The sequence below is a fragment of the Muntiacus reevesi genome, chromosome 3 (genome assembly GCF_963930625.1).
Source record: "Muntiacus reevesi chromosome 3, mMunRee1.1, whole genome shotgun sequence".
Lineage (NCBI taxonomy): Eukaryota > Metazoa > Chordata > Mammalia > Artiodactyla > Cervidae > Muntiacus > Muntiacus reevesi.
The window spans coordinates 62,833,455-62,851,831 of NC_089251.1; the positions used below are offsets into that span (position 1 = coordinate 62,833,455).

The 18,377-nt window shown below is 35.4% G+C and overlaps 1 protein-coding gene across 2 annotated transcripts in view; it reads left to right on the plus strand.

Moving 5' to 3' along the window:
• The window catches only part of FANCL (FA complementation group L), an 83,365-nt gene that overhangs the window by 32,010 nt on the left and 32,978 nt on the right, over positions 1–18,377 (plus strand). For both annotated transcript variants that reach the window (XM_065929243.1, XM_065929244.1), the window contains exon 6: positions 14,795–14,888. In XM_065929243.1, coding sequence (XP_065785315.1) covers positions 14,795–14,888 — 94 coding nt within the window. The remainder of the gene's footprint in view (positions 1–14,794; positions 14,889–18,377) is intronic.

Sequence of the window (18,377 nt, forward strand, 5' to 3'; positions counted from 1 at the left end):
ACTAAAGAATTGCTTTTAATATTTTTTTTATTGAGGTATACTTGACCATATTACTAGTTTCAGGTGTAGAACATAATGCACTTCTCAGGTGGTTCAGTGGTAAAGAATAATCTGCCTACCAGTGTAGGGAGATATGAGTGCAATCTCTGGGTCAGGAAGATCCCTTGTAGTAGGAAGTGGCAACGTCCTCCTGTATTCTTGCCTGGAAAATGGAATGGACAGAGGAAACTGGTGGGCTATATAGTCCATGGGGTTGTAAAAGGCAGACACAACAGAGTGACTGAACTCATACACATGTACACATAATAATTCAGTATGTGTATGTATTATGAAATGATTGCCACAAGAAGTCTAGATAACATCTGTAAGCATACATACATATTTTTTTTCTTATGATGAGAGCTTGGAAGATTTACTTTTAACAGCTTTGAAATATACAATACAGTTGACCCTTGAACATCATGGGTTGTTATATGCAGATTTTTTTTCGGTGAATGTTACTGCAGTACTATCTGATCTGCCATTTGTTTAATGCATGGATGTGGAAGTGCAGCTATGGAGGGAACTTTACAGCTACTGTAAAGTTAATAGGTGGATTTTCAACTATGTTGAAGGTTGGTGCATCTAACCCTCATGTTGTTCAAGGGTCATCTGTTTGATATTATAAGCTATAGTCACTGTATAAGCTGTAATGTACATAAGCTATACAGTTACACTCCGATTAATTATTTTCTAACTGGAAGTTTGTACCTGATGACCTCTTTTCATTCATTTCACTCACCTTCCACAGCCATCTCTGGCAACCCCCAGTCTTTTCTCTGTATCTATGAATTTAGTATTTTAGGATACTTTTTACATGCCACATATAAGTGAAATCATGTCTTTTTCTGTTTGTCTTATTTCATTTAGCATAATGCCCATTAGAGGTCATCCACATTGTTGCAAGTAATGGGATGTTCTTTTTTAATGGTTGAAAACTATTCCATGGTGTGTGTATATATACACACACAGACCACATTTTATTGATCCATTCATCTGTCAGTGGCACTTGGGTTGTTTCCATGTTGGCTGTTGTAAATAATGCTTCATTGATGGGTATGCAAGTGTCTCTTTGACATTGTGATTTGTTTCAGACATACACTCAGAAATGGAATTGCTGAATCATATTGAAGTTCTGTTTTTAATTTTAGAGTGCATATAGATTTGTAATTGCTGCATCTTCCTTGTGATTTTCCCTCATCATTAAATGTTTCTTTATGTATCTAGTAATATTTCTTGCCTTAATGTCTACTTTGTTAGGTGTTAGTATAACTCTATTAGATTTTAATGCTCTATTGAAATTCTCTTATTTTTTCTCTATATTTTCATAGTTTAAAATTTTTTCTACCTACTCCCATAATCTAGATTCCCTTGAGTCTGTTTTTAATTTATTTATTTTTTTGTGATTTTTCTGTCAGTATAGTGCTGGATCTTGGCATGCCCTGGTACTTTTATTAATTTTTGTTAATAGACTTGTTTTTTTAAGAGTAGTTTTAGGATCATCACAAAATTAGGAGGGTATGGAGATTTTCCATATGCTTTCTTCTCCCAGATAAACCCTTAGATTCCCCCATTATCAGCATCCCCTGTCAGAGTGGTACATTGGTTACAGTGGATGAACCCACACTGACATATTGTTATCACCCCCAGACCATAGTTTACATTAGCATATACTCTTAGTCATATACTTTCTCTCTTTTTGGACAAATGTATAAAAACATGTATCTGCTACTATAATACGGTACAGAGTAATTTCACTGCCTCCGAAATACCTTATGTTCTACCTACTCAGCCCTTCTGCTCTGACCTTTGGCAACTACTGCTCTGTTCACTGTCTCCAAAAGTTTTGCCTTTTCCAAAATATCATGTAGTTAGAATCATACATTATGAAGTCTTTTCATGTTGACTTATTTCACTGGTAATATGTATTTAAATTTCTTCTCAATCTTTTCATAGTTCATTTGTTTGTAGCACTGAATAATATTTCATTGTCTGGGTGAACCACAGTTTATCCATTCACAAGCTGAAGGACATCTTGCTTGCTTCCAGGTTTTGGCAGTTAGGAATAAGGTTGCTTTAAACAGCTATGTGCAGGTTTTTCATGTGGATGTTATTTTTTAACTCTGTTAGGTAAATACCAAGGCCTAGACTTTTTTTTTTAAGAGCAAAAAGTAAAGGTTTTTCTTTATTGTCACAATTGAATCAGTACAAAGTTGAATACTGTATAACAACAACAAAAAATGTAAAATGTTGTCTCCCTGTTTCTGCTTAGTAACATGATTGAAAAGTGAAAAGTAAAGTGAAAAGTAAAGTAAAGTGAAAAGTAAAAGATTAGTTGCTCAGTCAAGTCCCACTCTTTGCAACCCCATGAACTGTAGAAGTTGCTCAGTCGTGTGTGACTCTTTGCGACCCCATGAACTGTAGACTGCCAGGCTCCTCTGTCCCTGGGATTCTCCAGGCAAGAATACTGGAGTGGGCTGTGGTTTCCTTCTCCAGGGGATCTTCCCAACCCAGGGATCGAACCCAGGCCTCCGGCATTGCAGGCACATTCTTTACCATCTGAGCCACCAGGGAAGCAATAATATGGTTGTTTTTTTCTTAAAAAAGAAAAAAAAAAGGCAATAAAGGGAGAAATGAGGAAGCTGTCTTAATTTCTATGCATTCTAGCTAATGCCCCCTTTTTCCTTTTTTCTCTATCCTGCTGGCAGTTCTTCAGTGTTTTGCCCTTGGCCATTCAGGCTTCATTGCTATGCCTGATAATCTTTTGTTGAGTGTTGGATATTGTGTATTAAAAAATTTAGAGGCTCCGGATGATATTTTCTTCTTCAAAGGGTTTACTTTTTTTTTTTTGCTAGGAAAATAAAGTGGGGGGAAGTTGCCATAGAGACTGAATGATTCAGGATGGGTTGTAGTTTTTGTAGGGTTCTCACTGTCCCTCCTCCACCCCCAGGCTATAACCCTCCAGAGCTTTCAAGCAAGAGCCAAGTGTGTTCATTTGGATTTCTCCCTTGGTAGAGCCTAAACTCTAATCTTTGTCTTTGTAAGGCTAGTTTACCTCTCCATTAGAATCTGGGCTCCATTTTGAGCAGTGCTTCATATGCATCTTGTTTACTTTGCTTTTATAGTTAGCCCTCCAGGGATTCCCACTGAGAGCATAGGTGTGTTCACTGGGACTCTTCCCCACTAGTGGGTTCTAAATTCTAATTAATTTATCTTCAGTATTATGAGATTTCTGAATATTACACTTTGTTTTTCATTGGCTTTCTGCTTGGCTTTTTATCCTCTCATACCTTGCAATTTATGAAAAGTTTTGATGAAATATTTGATGAATATTAGGCTCCAGTCTCTGACCCTACCTTTTCACCAGATTCTGGACCTTTAAGTCTCTTATTTTTATTCCTCTATTCTCATGAGATTGCCAGAAATGCTGCTGACTTGGTTTTTGTTCTTTTGTTTCTGTTTGTTTGTTTGGCTACTTACTAATAACTCTCTGCTTGCCCAATTTCCTCAGATCCTCCTTTTCTTCCCTTGGGGGACATTGCTAGATACCTTGAGGGAAAAATGGCTGAAGTGTTGTCTGTCTTCTTCTCTGTTCCCCCTTCTTCAGGACCTTGGTCTGTCAAGTCCTGGTTGCCTTAGCAATTTTTTGACACCTTGAGACTTTCTTTTTCTTTTCCTTGTCATCAGGCTGCTTTAGTTGTTGTTCTCATTGGAAGATTTGGTCTAAGGTATTCCATTTTTTAGCCAGAAGTGGATGTTATGTATAATTTTAAATGTACCATTATGGTGAGATTGAGAACTGGTTAGTGCATATTCATGAAATTAACCTTATCTGATAAGGTGTCGTTCCTGAATAGGATTTGGGATAGATGAAACCTTTTTTAGAGACAGAGAAGACAAATAATGAATTGAGGTGCACTTTTAACAATTCTGCTGAAGTTACGAATATTTTTCTTCAGGCATTGATGTCATGAAAGTGAAAGTCGCTCAGGCACGTCCTACTGTTTTCAGCCCTATGGGCTGTATACCACCAGGCTTCTCTGTCTGTGTAGTTCTCCTGGCAAGAATATTGGAGTGGGTAGCCATTCCCTTCTCCAGGGTATCTTCCTGACTCATGGATCCAACCCAGGTCTTCTGCATTGCAGACAGATTCTTTAACATCTGAGCCATTGATGTCATGGACCTGATTATTCTTTGGATTTGAAGTGATTGAAGAGAAAAATTACTTTGATTTATTTTCTGATGCTTAAATATTGAGATTTTAGTGTTTAGAAGATGGGGGTGTAGGAAGGCCTTGGACAGGGAAGAAGCAATGTTCTTGTTTTATTTCTGTTATTTTGATAGTTTGAGGCAATTTCTAAGTAGATGTGACATTTTGGGGAGAACTTCAATAATGAGGATTAGTTGAAGCATTGAATAATTTATTTTTTTCTACCTATTATTTATTGAATGCCTACAATATAAGGCAGTGAAGATACACAAGCAAGACTTAAGATTCCTCATGAAACTTACATCTAGTAGAAGAATCAGAATTTAAGTAGATGATTCCAGTAGTACCTAATTCTAACTCAGGTAGATACTATGGAATACACTCAAAGGATTTTTTGAGAGCTGTTAGCAACAAAGTTAGAAGTAATGCAAGTATATAAAATATTTATGGAATAAGTGTTTTTATAGATACATAAAAGTACTGACTTTTGCTTTGCTTTATACACGTTCTTCTGATATGGGAGAAAAAAAGAAACAGGTCTCTAACTCAGATAATAGATGAAAGCCAAGGTATGGATCTGAATGCTCTACTGTAGCATTCATCACAGTATTAATGTTTGTCTTCCCTTTAGACTAAGGTTATTATATATAGGAAATTCCAATTATAAGTTCTTGCTAGCTACTTTATACTTCCTATTTAATTCTCCAAAAAAATTTCAAGATGTATATTTTTATCCCCAACTTTGCTTATAAGATGCATGTACATGGCCAAGGCTGACTGCATAACAGCGCTCTGGTATTTGGCTTGACGATGCTTCTTGGAGTTGTGCTCTGGAGATGGCTCTGGTGAAGCCTTTAGTAAAGCTCCCTCAAGTAATTGGATATAGATTTTATTACTTTCAGCCTCAAAGTGTGACTCTCCTTATGGAAAAAATTGACCATGTGAAAAAATGATAGTTTTCAAATCTGTTGCTTAGATTTATGAAAAATCATAGTTTACTTATATTAATTAGGATGCATGATTGAATTAGAATATACCTGCTGTTACCTAATCATTTGTTTCATAGTCTTTACAAATAATGTGTTAGCAGAAGAGAAGTTGATTGCATGAATTGTGAGAAGCCATATAGTAAGGTTTTGTCAGTATTTATCCACCACTGTCTGGCAAAGTAAGAATATCTTTCAGTTTTATTGTTGTGACTTAATTCTTAAATCAGGCCTAGTACACTTGAGACACTGATACTATTGGATTTCAGGACCCATGGAGTTAAAAATGAGACCTGAACTACTGTCTTCATGCTAGATTTGTTACCTTTTGAGGCCCTGCCTGAGCAGCTGACCAAGTTTTTAATTTAAAATATTTTTTAAAATAACATACATAATGATTTGCATGACAAATGGATGTAAACGGATTTTCAAACTCTCATGATTCCTCGACCATGTCAATACAGTCTATATTTTACTTACACTCTAAATAATAATCTTGTAGATTTGTTAGTGGAGTAGTAAAATCCAATCATAAAAAGAAGGATTTTTTTTAAGGTAAGGAAAACTTAGGTGTGTTTTTAAATTACATACTCGATATATCTAATCAACTCTGTAGGATCAGGTTTTGTGGAAAAAAAATAAAAGTTAGAAAAAAGGAAATATTTAAAATATGATTGAAATTTTTCCTTGTACCTTTTAAAAAAATAGAAACAGTGAGAATTAGTAACTCATCTTAAGTTTGATTACTATTATTATAATTTCTATACTTGCTTCAACTTTTGTAAGAACACACTAAAAACACAAGTTGTCCTAGGGTGAGATGAAGTTGTGGATAATTTCGGGTTTATAACTGGCTCAAAAAAGTGAGTGATGCAAAAAAGTGTCTTGATAGCTTTCTGTTAACTTTTGCTTGTGTTGTGTTACAGAGTAAGTAGCTCATTAAAACAGTAAGAATTAAGCAGAATCCTTAGGGTTTAACAGGATTTTCTGCTTGGTATTAAGGATGTCCTGAAGTTGAAAGCATTGTTTGCTTTTCATTATTTGGTGCAAAAATAATCGCGGTTTTGCACTGTTGAAGTTTTGACATTTGGTATTAAAATACATTTAATGTGGTTATGTTATACATCACTTAAATTCACATTTCTCACTTTACATTTTTTTTTTTTGCTAATGACATTGCTTGCTGTTTATTTTAGACTATGGAAATGATGTTAGACAAAAAGCAAATTTGAGCGATTTTCTTATTTGAGTTCAAAATGGGTCATAAAGCGGGGAAACAACTCACAACATCAAAAATGCATTTGACCCAGAAAATGCTAACTGAACATATAGTGCAGTGGTGGTTCAAAAAGTTTTGCAAAGGAGATAAGAGCCTTGAAGATGAGTGTAGTGGCAGGCCATCGGAAGTTGACAGCAACCAGTTAAGAGCATTACTGAAGCTGATCCTCTTACAACTACCTGAGAAGTTGCTAAAGAACTCAATATCAGCCATTCTACAGTCATTAGGCATTTGAAGAAAATTGGAAAGGTGAGAAAACTCGGTAAGTGGGTACATCATGAGCTGACCGCAGATTAAAAATAAAATCGTCATTTTGAAGTGTGGTCTTCTCTTATTCTGTGCATCAACAGTGAACCATTTCTCCATCAGATTGTGACATGTGACAAAAAGTGGATTTTATGTGACAACTGGTGATGACCAGCTCCACGATTGGACCGAGAAGAAGCTCCAAAGCACTTTCCAAGGCCAAATTTGCACCCAAAAAAGGTCATGGTCAGTGTTTGATGGTTGTTTGGTGGTCTGCTGACAGTCTGATTAAGTACAGGTTTCTGAATCCTGGTGAAACCATTGTACCTGAGAAGTATGCTTAGCAAATCGATGAGAACTATCAAAAACTTCAATGCTTGCAGCTGGCATTGATTAACAGAGAGGGCCCAGTTTTTCAGCAAGTTGCACAACCAGTGCTTCAGAAGTTGAATTAATTGGGTTATGAGGTTTTGCCTCATCCTCCATATTCACCTGACCTCTTGCCAACCAATCATTTCTTCAAGCAACTTTTTGCAGGGAAAACGCTTCTACAACCAGCAGGAGGCAGAAAATGCTTTCCAAGAGTTGATCAAACCCTGAGGCATGGACTTTTGCACTACAGGAATAAACAAAGTTATTTCTCCTTGACAAAAATGATTGTAATGATGCCCTATTTTGATTAATAAAAATGTGTTTGAGCCTAATTAAAATTATTTAAAATTTGCTGTCCAAAACTGCAATTAAGTTTACACCAGCATAATAGAATGGTTGATCTATATCTATATCTACATAGGATAGTCCTAATTCCTTTTATCTTGGCTTTTATTTAGTCTCAAATGTGTCCCAGTACAGTTCAGTTCAGTTGCTCAGTCGTGTCCGACTCTGTGACCCCATGGACTGCAGCACGCCAGGCCTCCCTGTCCATCACCAGCCCCCGGAGTTTACTCATACTCATGTCCATTGAGTTGGTGATGCCATCCAACCATCTCATCCCCTTGTCCTCCCGCCTTCAATCATTCCCAGTATCAGGGTCTTTTCCAGTGAGTCAGTTCTTCGCATCAGGTGGCCAAAGGATTGCAGTTTCAGCTTCAGCATCAGTCCTTCCAGTGAATATTCAGGACTGATTTCTTTTAGGATGGACTGGTTGTATCTCCTTGCAGTCCAAGGGACTCTCAAGAGTCTTCTCCAACACCACATTCAAAAGCATCAAGTCTTCTGCGCTTAGCTTTTTTATAGTGCAACTGTCACATCCATACATGACTACTGGAAAAACCATAGTTTTGACTAGACAGACCTTTGTTGCAAAGTAATGTCTCTGCTTTTGAATATGCTGTCTAGGTTAGACATAACTTTTCTTCCAAGGAGCAAGTGTCTTTTAACTTCATGGCTGCAATCACCATCTGTAGTGATTCTGGAGCCCCCCAAAATAAAGTCTGTCACTGTTTCCACTGTTTCCCCATCTGTTTGCCATGAAGTGATGGGACCAGATGCCATGATCTTAGTTTTCTGAATGTTGCGCTTTAAGCCAACTTTTTTCAGTCTCCTCTTTCACTTTCATCAAGAGGCTCTTTAGTTCTTCTTCACTTTCTGCCATAAGGGTGGTGTTATCTGCATATCTGAGGTTACTGATATTTCTGCTGGCAGTCTTTGATTCCAGGTTGTGCTTCATCCCGCCCAGCATTTCTCATGATGTACTCTGCATATAAGTTAAATAAGCAGGGTGACAATATACAGCCTTGACATACTCCTTTTCCTATTTGGAACCAGTCTGTTGTTTTGTGTCCAGTTCTAGCTGTTGCTTCTTGACCTGCATACAGGTTTCTCAAGAGGCAGGTAAGGTGGTCTGATATTCCCATTTCTTGAAGAATTTTCCACAGTTTATTGTGATCCACACAGTCAAAGGCTTTGGTATAGTCAGTAAAGCAGAAATAGATGTTTTTATGGAACTCTCTTTCTGACTCATTTGACTTCACAGTCCAGGATGCCTGGCTCTAGGTAAGTGATCCCACCATCATCATGGTTATCTGGGTCATGAAGATCTTTTTTGTACAGTTCTGTGTATTCTTGCCACCTCTTCTTAATATCTTCTGCTTCTGTTAGGTCCATACCATTTCTGTCCTTTATCATGCCTGTCTTTGCATGAAATGTTCCCTTGATATCTCTAATTTTCTTGAAGAGATCTCTAGTCTTTCCCATTCTATTGTTTCCCTCTATTTGCATTTTTCATTGAGGAAGACTCTTTTTTTTTTTTTTTTAATTGAGGAAGACTCATCTCTCCTTGCTATTCTTTGGAACTCTGCATTCAAATGGGTATACCTTTCCTTATCTCCTTTGCCTTTCATTTCTCTTCTTTTCACAGCTGTTTTTAAGGCCTCTTCAGACAACCATTTTGACTTTTTGCATTTATTTTTCTTTAATTCAAAGAAGAATTTGCTTTAATTTTATAAGACTTACATGTGAATCAGTAAATATGAACCAGTCTGACAGCAACTTGTTTATATTATTTGATACATAGAACATGGACACATCCATAGGTAAATATTAATAAAACTTACATATTCCTTATTTTAAATAGTTACTTGATTGGAAGGCAAAACGTCCATGAAAAGGAGCTGTATGATAGTTTTGATAAAGGTGAAGTGTTTTTTCACTACAGATAATTTAGGAAGGTTCTTCGAGGAGGTGAACAGTGGGAAAGTTTGGAAGGACTATAAAAAGCTTTAAAAGGGTGGGAATGGAGGAGAGAAGGTAGAGGCGATGGAAATGTGCAATTCATTTTTGGACTTCAGAGTGGATTGGTTGGTTGTGTAAGAGGATTTATATTGGGGTCAGACCGATAGGTCTTAACTATTAAACTAAGGATTCTTTATATGCCAGGCAATGGGGGGACTCACTGAATATTTTTGAGTAAATGGTTGATATGTTAATAAGATACTTGGAAAGGTTATCTAGCAGAAGGCAGGATAGAGGTGTGGCGCTTCCCAGGTGGTGCAGTGATAAACAATCTGCCTGCCAGTGCAGGAGACACAAGAGATGTGGGTTTTACCCCTGGGTAGGGAAGATTCCCTGGAGAAGGAAATGGCAGCCCACTCCAGTATTTTTGTCTGGAAAATTCTGTTAGGTAGTTAGAATAGGAAAAAGGAGTCCAAAATGGCGGTGGCTAAAAGACAGAACGGGAAAAGCCCGTGAAAATAGAGCAGAGGAAGGTCAAAGGAAGGTCCGAGGACCGGAGTGAGGACTTTAGGTAGAACAGCGCTCCCGCCTAAGCCCAGTTTGCATAGGACAGGCCCAGGGGGAAGAAAAAAAAAAACATAAAAAGAGGAGCCAAAGGCTCGCTCTCTCTTTCTCTCTCTCCCATGCTTGCGTACGGGCACTCTCCCTCTGTCTCCCTCCCTCCCTCCTCCCCCCTGCGCTGGCGCGCTCCTCCACTCTCTTCTCTTCTTCGAGGTTGGATTCTCCTGCTATCGTCTAAATAAAATAAAGCTGTAACATTGATTTGTCTAAGAGCTATAACATGGTCTGTCCAAGACCCAACAGCTGTGACTCGCTGAGGGCTTTAATGTCCGTCACTCCAAATCTTTGTTGTGATGAGACAAAGAACCGAGGAGCATACACTCGCCTGACAATTCTATAGACAGAGAAACCTGGCCATTGCTAGTCTGTGGTGTCTCAAAGAGTCGGACGCAACTGAGTGAGCACACACACAGAGAAAAGATATGGAGTTAAAATGTCAATTAGGGAAGTGATTTTTGGAAAAAGTTAATACTTAAGATTAAGGATGGAAACAAACTGTGATGCTTTATTAAAACATGCAAGTCTTCAGTCTCCCTTTTGGTGTTATTACTATATAAGTGCATCTAGATATTTAAAGAACCTATAAAACTTAAGCTTTTGTCAAAATAAATACCAAGTATTTCAAGAGATACAAAGCACATTTTTTTTTTCTGTATTGATAACATTTACCTATTAACCAGAAAAACCTCTCTAAAGCTTAAGTATCCCTTTCAAATGTTTAAAAAAATTAACTCTTTAAGTTTAGTACCATTTACTTATTGTAAGCAGTAACTTACAAAGAAATGCAGCAAATGATAAATGGAAATTCAAGTGCAAAAAGTATAGTGTTTTATTTCTTTAGATTTTATATTTTTGTTTTTATTTTTTCTTAGTCAATTTTAGAATATATCTAGCTAAGTAGTAGATACCTAGACTCCTTCTAAATATAAATTTTAAATATGATTTTATAGCTTCTCAAAAAAATGAGTTTTCCAATAAAATTCCCGCAATGTATTATTTAAATGAGTAGAAATTATTTCATATTGTTTAAATTGAGCTATCCAATTTAAAATAACTTTTAAAGAAAAACTGATTTTAATTTTATTTGTAAGAGCATATTACTGCTTTTTCCCATTTAACATCTATTCTGTAGGACAAACGTTAAGATATTCTTTTCTGTTGTGAACAGATAAGAGATGTATATTATGCTAGTTAAGGCACAGGCTGAGTTGCTGTTTACAAAGAACTCCAAATCCTCAGAGTGTCACACAGAACAGGTCATGTGCGACTGTTTGCAACCCCAGGGACTGCAGCCAGGCCTCCTTCTTCCTCACGATCTCCCACAGTTCGCCCAAGTTCATGTCCATCCAACCATCTCATCCTCTGTCACCCTCTTCTCCTGCCTTCAGTCTTTCCCAGCATTAGGGTCTTTTCCAATGAGTTGACTAATATTTATATTTATATTAGCTACATTTTAAGTCCTCCATAGCTACAGGTGTTTAATGGCTAGTCTTTGGACAGTGCAGATACCATCATCACAGAAAGTTCTGTTGGTCAGACCTGCGTTAAGAGGTTGTTCTTAAAAAATTCCATTTTTTGTATGTTAGTAGAGAGAAGATATAAATACATACACTCTTCTCAGCACCTTGAATCTGGAGTATTGAAGTCTTCAGAGAGTCAAAGTCTGCATGGACTTTGATGGGTCATATTAGCCTAAGTTCTACTCTAGGAAGAGAGAATAGGAGAGGTGGTGGGAGGTATGGCCAATATTTAGTTACAAATGATCTGAAAGGTGTACATATCACTTCTGCTTGTAGTACATTGGCCAAAATATAATGATATGCTGATACCCAAGGGCAGCTGGAAGGGTTACTAGCTGGATAGAGTGTACCCAGCCAAAACTTAGTTTAGCTGGGAGTGCTGTGGAGGCAGGGATCCTGTTACCAAACGAAAGAAGCTGAGAATAAATACTAGAGGACACTTGCCAATCTAGGTCACATGTACTTAATATGATGATCACATTTAGTTTTCTCCATCTTTCTCAAAGTAGAATCAATGTGGATAAAGTGTTTCATTTTAAATGACCATGCTGAGATTAACCTGAAATTATTACTTTTTAAAGTTTGAATTATGTTTTACAGTTCAATGGAATTAACCTTATAATCCTTTTGATTCAGGGCAATACTTTGAGCATGAAGTTGTTTTTCTCTAATGTATTATTTCTATATCTTAAACTTTGTGGGAAGATAATCTTTTGTTCCTGTGATTGCAAACAAAAGACTAGAACTTTATTTCTGTCTTATTTAATAGATGTTCTATAATTTTGAACAGGTTGATGCCAAGCAGCAATGAGGAGTATGAGAAATACTTGTTGGTGATTTAGTTTTTCCTTCTGTCTCCATGTTCCTTCTTGCTTTTTCTATGTGTATATATTCATCATGCTTCTAAACTATTTAGGGATTATAATGAAAAGCAACAGGCTTTTTCCATACCGCTTCCCATCCCTGGTCTTATTCTTTGCGACAAACACTATGAAATGTTCATGTTTATAAGTAACTTCTGTATTTTTTAAAAATATGCCTATATTTAGCATTGCTTGATTTTTCAGAATTACATACTGATTAATTACTGTAATAAAAATAAACTTAGTTCATATACTATCTTCTCTCTCCCTTCATCACTATTCTTTTATTCTTCTACTAGCTTTACTGTTTCTTAAACTTCTTACATGTCTGCTCAAAAATGGTATCTCTTACTCTCAAATTAGCAATTACAAAATTTAATGTTTCTAATCTTCCCTCCTCATATCTTTCCCCTTTCTACTTCTCAGTTCTTGTCTTTTAAATTGCAATGATCAAATATATTTACATTCATTTCTGTAACTATAATTAAGTCTGCTAGCTATGTCTATTGCTGAATTCTAAAAATTGTAATTAGTAAGCAGTTTAATTTTTTATGACTACATAAATATTTTTCACTGAAAAGCTAATGGTAGAGCAATTACCATTTTTAACGTAGCTTTATTGTTTATAATTTAGTTTAAAATTTCCTCTTCCCATTCTGGTTTCTTATATTTTAAAAAAATTCTCTTAATCTCTTCCCACACATCAACAACGCCCTGTCTCCTGTGGACGTTCTGGTTTGGCCAGCTGGCTCCCTTCTAGAGCCTTATTTTCTGTCTTCTGATCTGTTTGGTCAGTCAGTGCACTTCTGACCACTTTACATTTTTATACAGTTTGTTGAAAATTTGCTTTGGTTGGTGCTTTTTGTAACTGTGGGTTTATGTATGTCTCTTTGAAATTCCATTTTTTGTATATGAGTAGAGAAGATATAAATACATACGTTCTTCTCAACATCTTGAATCTGGAATGTTGATGTCCTCAGAGTCAGATGCCCGTGTATCTAACCCTTACAGTCATATTGATAAAACATAGGATAAAGTCCTATGTTCTACATTTTGGAGGGGAGGGGAATTTGTGATGTTTACAGATAAAGCTGAAAGAAAAAAATGATTATCTATATAAATTCATTGATACTTTTATGTAAGTAGACATTTCTAGAATAATTTTGGCTTCATTTGTTTTCTAAGACCTAGAGTTTTCATAGATGATGATAAATTTTTTTTCTGTTGAAAAAGATTGTTCTGTTTTACTTTCTTGTTATTCAAGATTTGTATTTTCAGTTTGAGATCTTTTCATTACAGATAGTATTCCACAGCTTTATTGCCCAGAATTTCTTGAAATTGACCTATTTTACTATTATATCTGGCCAGTGACTTAACAGCACAGAGTGTTTAGAAAAAAATGGTTCTTGGGTTAGGAGGCTGATGTTAGTGTTGAACTCTAATCGGTTTTGCCATCAGTCTGGGTGATAAGTTGCGCAACACTCTTAGGCTACTTTTTATCTTTACAAGAGAGTGGTATTGTAAAAATGTCAAAAAAAATATCCATGTGCCCAGTTCACCAGTAAATATACTGCTAAATTTGATCCTTTTTGGCAGTAGCTTATGCTACTCAAGGGACTGTATTTTTACAGAATGACATATTTCAAAGGGTATTGGTTTCCATTTGAGAAAATTCATGCATTTAGAGCAACTTAAAGCCAAAACAATTGTGCTTGTGCTATATGTTTAAAATATTAGTCATCTTGAATACATGCCCAGGTTAAATGTCAGAAGCTATATGTTGCACAACAAGAAAATTTATTGTTGGGAGACCAGGCGGTACCTCTGCTTACACAGCACTTTCCTTCGAGGATCAATTTGAGTATATGAACTAATATTCGCCAGGTGTTTGTACAGTAACATTATTGATAATAAAGGAGAAGTTCATCGAGGAGAAAAACAAATAAAGGAAGCATAAACGTCTCATACTGTATAAAACTACAGAAATGGATCAAAGAGTTTGACAGGAAGTTTAATGTGTACATAAGTAGAGTCTGACAGGAACATGCTGTGTGTGCCAAAGGTTCCAGTGATGGAAAGCCGAAACGTAGTGCTCACTGACCACAGTGTGAGCCTTGACACACGTTGTAAATAATCCGGAGATCTATGGCTGCATTAGGCACTGGGCTGGTGTCGTAACGGTAGTAAATCTATAGCAGCAGAATGGGATGGCATGCAGAAATTCCTCTGATTAATTTTTGTAATGGATTAATAGGAATATAGCAAATATTTTCAATTCCTACCATCCTCCAACCTCTTCTTCCCCCCAGCCTCACCCTCCCCATTGCGATCTTTTTTTATTCCTTTCTACTCACCAGGCTTGTGTCTGTGGATCCTTGCTTTAGTACCATCAAGTTAAAAGCAGATGTTTCTGGTAGAGAGCATCTAATCACCGTCAAGTTGAAGGCGAAGGTATGTGCTTCGTTAGACTGTTACTGACCAGGAAATATCTTGTGAAGTGAATTCTGAAAATGTTTTCAATGTAAACAAGTGCTAGTTGCTTCTAAAAATATATATATATGACCCCTAAAGAAATTATTTTGGAATGCCTCTGATTTACTCATTATAATGTTTCCAAAAGTCTAGATATAGTTTCATGTCACTGTTTTAGTTCAGATTTGATCAAATAAGGCTTGGTAGCTTCAAAATACCATGATGTTATGTTTGTAACATCCTATGTAGAAAAGAGTTGGGAGTTTCTGCTATCCCAAGTTCTACTAAGGAGTCTTTTGTCTTCAACTTTTATTTTTTTATGAATTACCTTTGTTCTTATTTCTGACTTACCACCATAACCCAAACACAGACCCATACGTATGGATACTTTTTATTTTCTTGGCTGGAATTTTTTTACTTCTGGTTTTAAAAATTTTGCAGAGGTTACCTCTATTGATACCTCTATTTATAGAGCCCTTACAGCCTAGTGATCTATAACTACTAATTTTATGGGCATAATGCATAGCTATTTCATCATTTTTTAATTATACATTGTGAATTTTGAGAAATAAGTAGAACAAGCAAGTTCAGGATATTACTCATATACTTAGTAATCACTGGAGAAACATTAGAATTTGAGAAAACCAGGTCATCTAACTTTTTTTTATTGTTCTTACAAGTCATCAATCAACTCTATTTCAGAAGATTATAGCGATGAAAAGATCAATTGTGTTTGTCCTTTTTAAAAATGTGTCTGGCATTTAAGCTTTTCATGAGAGAATTAATACATAAAGCTGTGCTGGGGTGACACAGAAAAGTTGATATCTTATAGTGCCTCTCTATCAGACAAACTGAGAAACAACTCGTTCTTTTTCTTATACACCAAATGTTTATAGTTTTAAGATTCATATGTGATATGTTTTGAGAAAATATTAGTGGGATATAAATATTAATTGTAAAATAAGTTACATGAATATTTTTATTAAATAAAAGTGAAAACACTTATTTTCCTTTTTAATTAAAAAAAATTTTTTTTAATCAAGGAGATATCTGCCTTTATCCTTGCAAAGGTCACATACTGCCAGTGGCAAGGTTCTGTCAGTTTCTTCAGAGTTTTATTTGTTTATATTTTGTACATTGATAAAAGTTGCTGCTATGAAGACCAAAATGAAGAATTTAAAATACATCCTATCCTGATTCTATTTTTTCTGATAGCCTCATTTCTTGCCATCTTTTCTACTGAGAGATAATGATTTACATCTACATTGCTTGTAACTACATCTATAAGATTTTATTTATTCTAATTAATGATATTTTTGATAGTATTCAGAGGGAGGATGTTTAGCCACTAGAATGGTCCATCCTCTCTGCTTTTTCTTAAAATTTTTCAAAGTAGATAAAGGTGGCCCTTTTAATATTTCTCTGGAGAATATTTTCAGGTGTGAATTTTTACAGCACCGATAGCTATAAAGCACTATTATGGATGCCCTGGCAAGAAAGAAGAGAAAGCTTTGAGTTTTTAAGAAATTAGGGAGAAAAAAAAATCTGCATTAAAAAAAAAAGGCAGAAACTAAATGAATCTTAGGTTGGTTGACTTATTAGTCTTAAATTGTCCATTTAGTTCAATTTTCACAGAGACCAAAGTTGTTTTTCAGGTGTGGTAATTTCTTTCTTAAGAATATTTGGGATTGTCAGTTAAAAACAGTGAAAGCTACAACTTACATGTTAAAGTGTCCTTAATACAATGCAAAATCTTAATCCAAACTGAATTTTATAGGGTCAGGCTTTTTTTTTTTGACAAACCTTGCAGCATGATTACTTTTGTAAGTACACAAACCTGTTTCTTTTATCTGATACTGTTTGATATCTCATAACGTGTTTGTTTTTTTTCTTGAATACAACTCTACCAGTTCTGCCCCTCGGCCTCACTGTCTCCAAAAACCCACAAAGAAAATAATATGAATTCTGTCCAGACTTCTTCTATTAAAAGTGAACATATAATCAAAAAGAAATACCATAAGGAAAACAGTTGAATTTTGGCATTTTTATAAGTGTATTTTTAATGCAGTATTTATAGTTCATCCTAAACCATAAGATGAAATTTTTGTCTTTTCTTTAAAAAAGAGGTAGCCCAGAGCTTTCTTAGCTTTGGCTAAGATCAGAACTACTTGAAAAACAAATCATAGATGTTTCTGAGACTGGGCACTCTGATGACTATTTTTATAATCTGCTGCAATTTGTATGTATTATTCTGCCAGGGACTCCAGTCATGAATTGAGTTGGGTTAAATTTTTCCTTAGGAATGTATGCTGTAGAGTCTAATAAATATTGTTTGTTATGAAAGTATATACTCAATATTAAATAATTATATTCTCTTACAGTTATTAATTTGAATTGCTTCAAGTGAGACTTGAAAAACTATATTAATTACTGTACCTATTTTTAAGTTTATTTCTTTATGTGGAGCTTTAGTTATTATTGTCAACTAGATTTCTAAAGTAAAACTTTGACAATCTCTAGTGGCTTGAAAAATACTGAATTTGATAGTCATTTTACAGTATCGTACTTAGTTACATAGATTGTAGTTAGTATTACTCAATGGACATGAGTTTGAGTAAGCTCTGGGAGACAGTGAAGGACAGGGAATCCTGGCGTGTTATAGTCCGTGGGGTTGCAAAGAGTCAGACATGACTGAGCAACTGATAACAACAATACACACAACTCCAAAAATGAGTATCTAGGGATGTTTACTGATGAGTCATGTTAAATCATCCAGAATTATATAAATTTGTGCCTTTTAGGTTCGATACAGTTATGTAATATTATTATATAAACAGAATTGATCTTGAATGTGAATATAATACTATATTTATACATTGACTCTGTAAAGCCAACTATTTATAGATCAGTCTAATTTATTGTATACATATTTGTATGTTTGCATAAAAGTACCTAAATATATATCTGAATGTTATCTCAGATATGTGGAATCATATTTATTTTAACCTGCTTTTGTTTAACTCCTTGTGGCTCTCTTTATCAGTATATATGTGCCATTTAGTACCCTGAGCCCTTTTTGAATGTAGGATCATAATTCTCCTTTATCATAATGTGCCATATATACTTAATGATTTCCAAAGTTACAGGTACTTTACTGGGTTTATCTCTTCTGTATACAGAAAGCATTAAGTTCTTAACCTTGATTGATGATTGTTTAGACAGTTGATATTGTTCATTGTCAGCCAGATAGACAAATAGCAGCAACTCAAGGTAAACTGAATGTTCCATTTTTGACACAAGGAGGTTTTAAGTTTGCATTTTTTATTTTTTTTCGCAGAAAATTCACATTTTAGAGGGAAAAGAGATTTTACAATGCTCTTGGTTGTGTTCTATCATTTTTACATATAAAACAGCCAGAGAAGTTAAATGACTTGTCCAAGGTCAGGAGTTAATTAGCAGAATCATAAA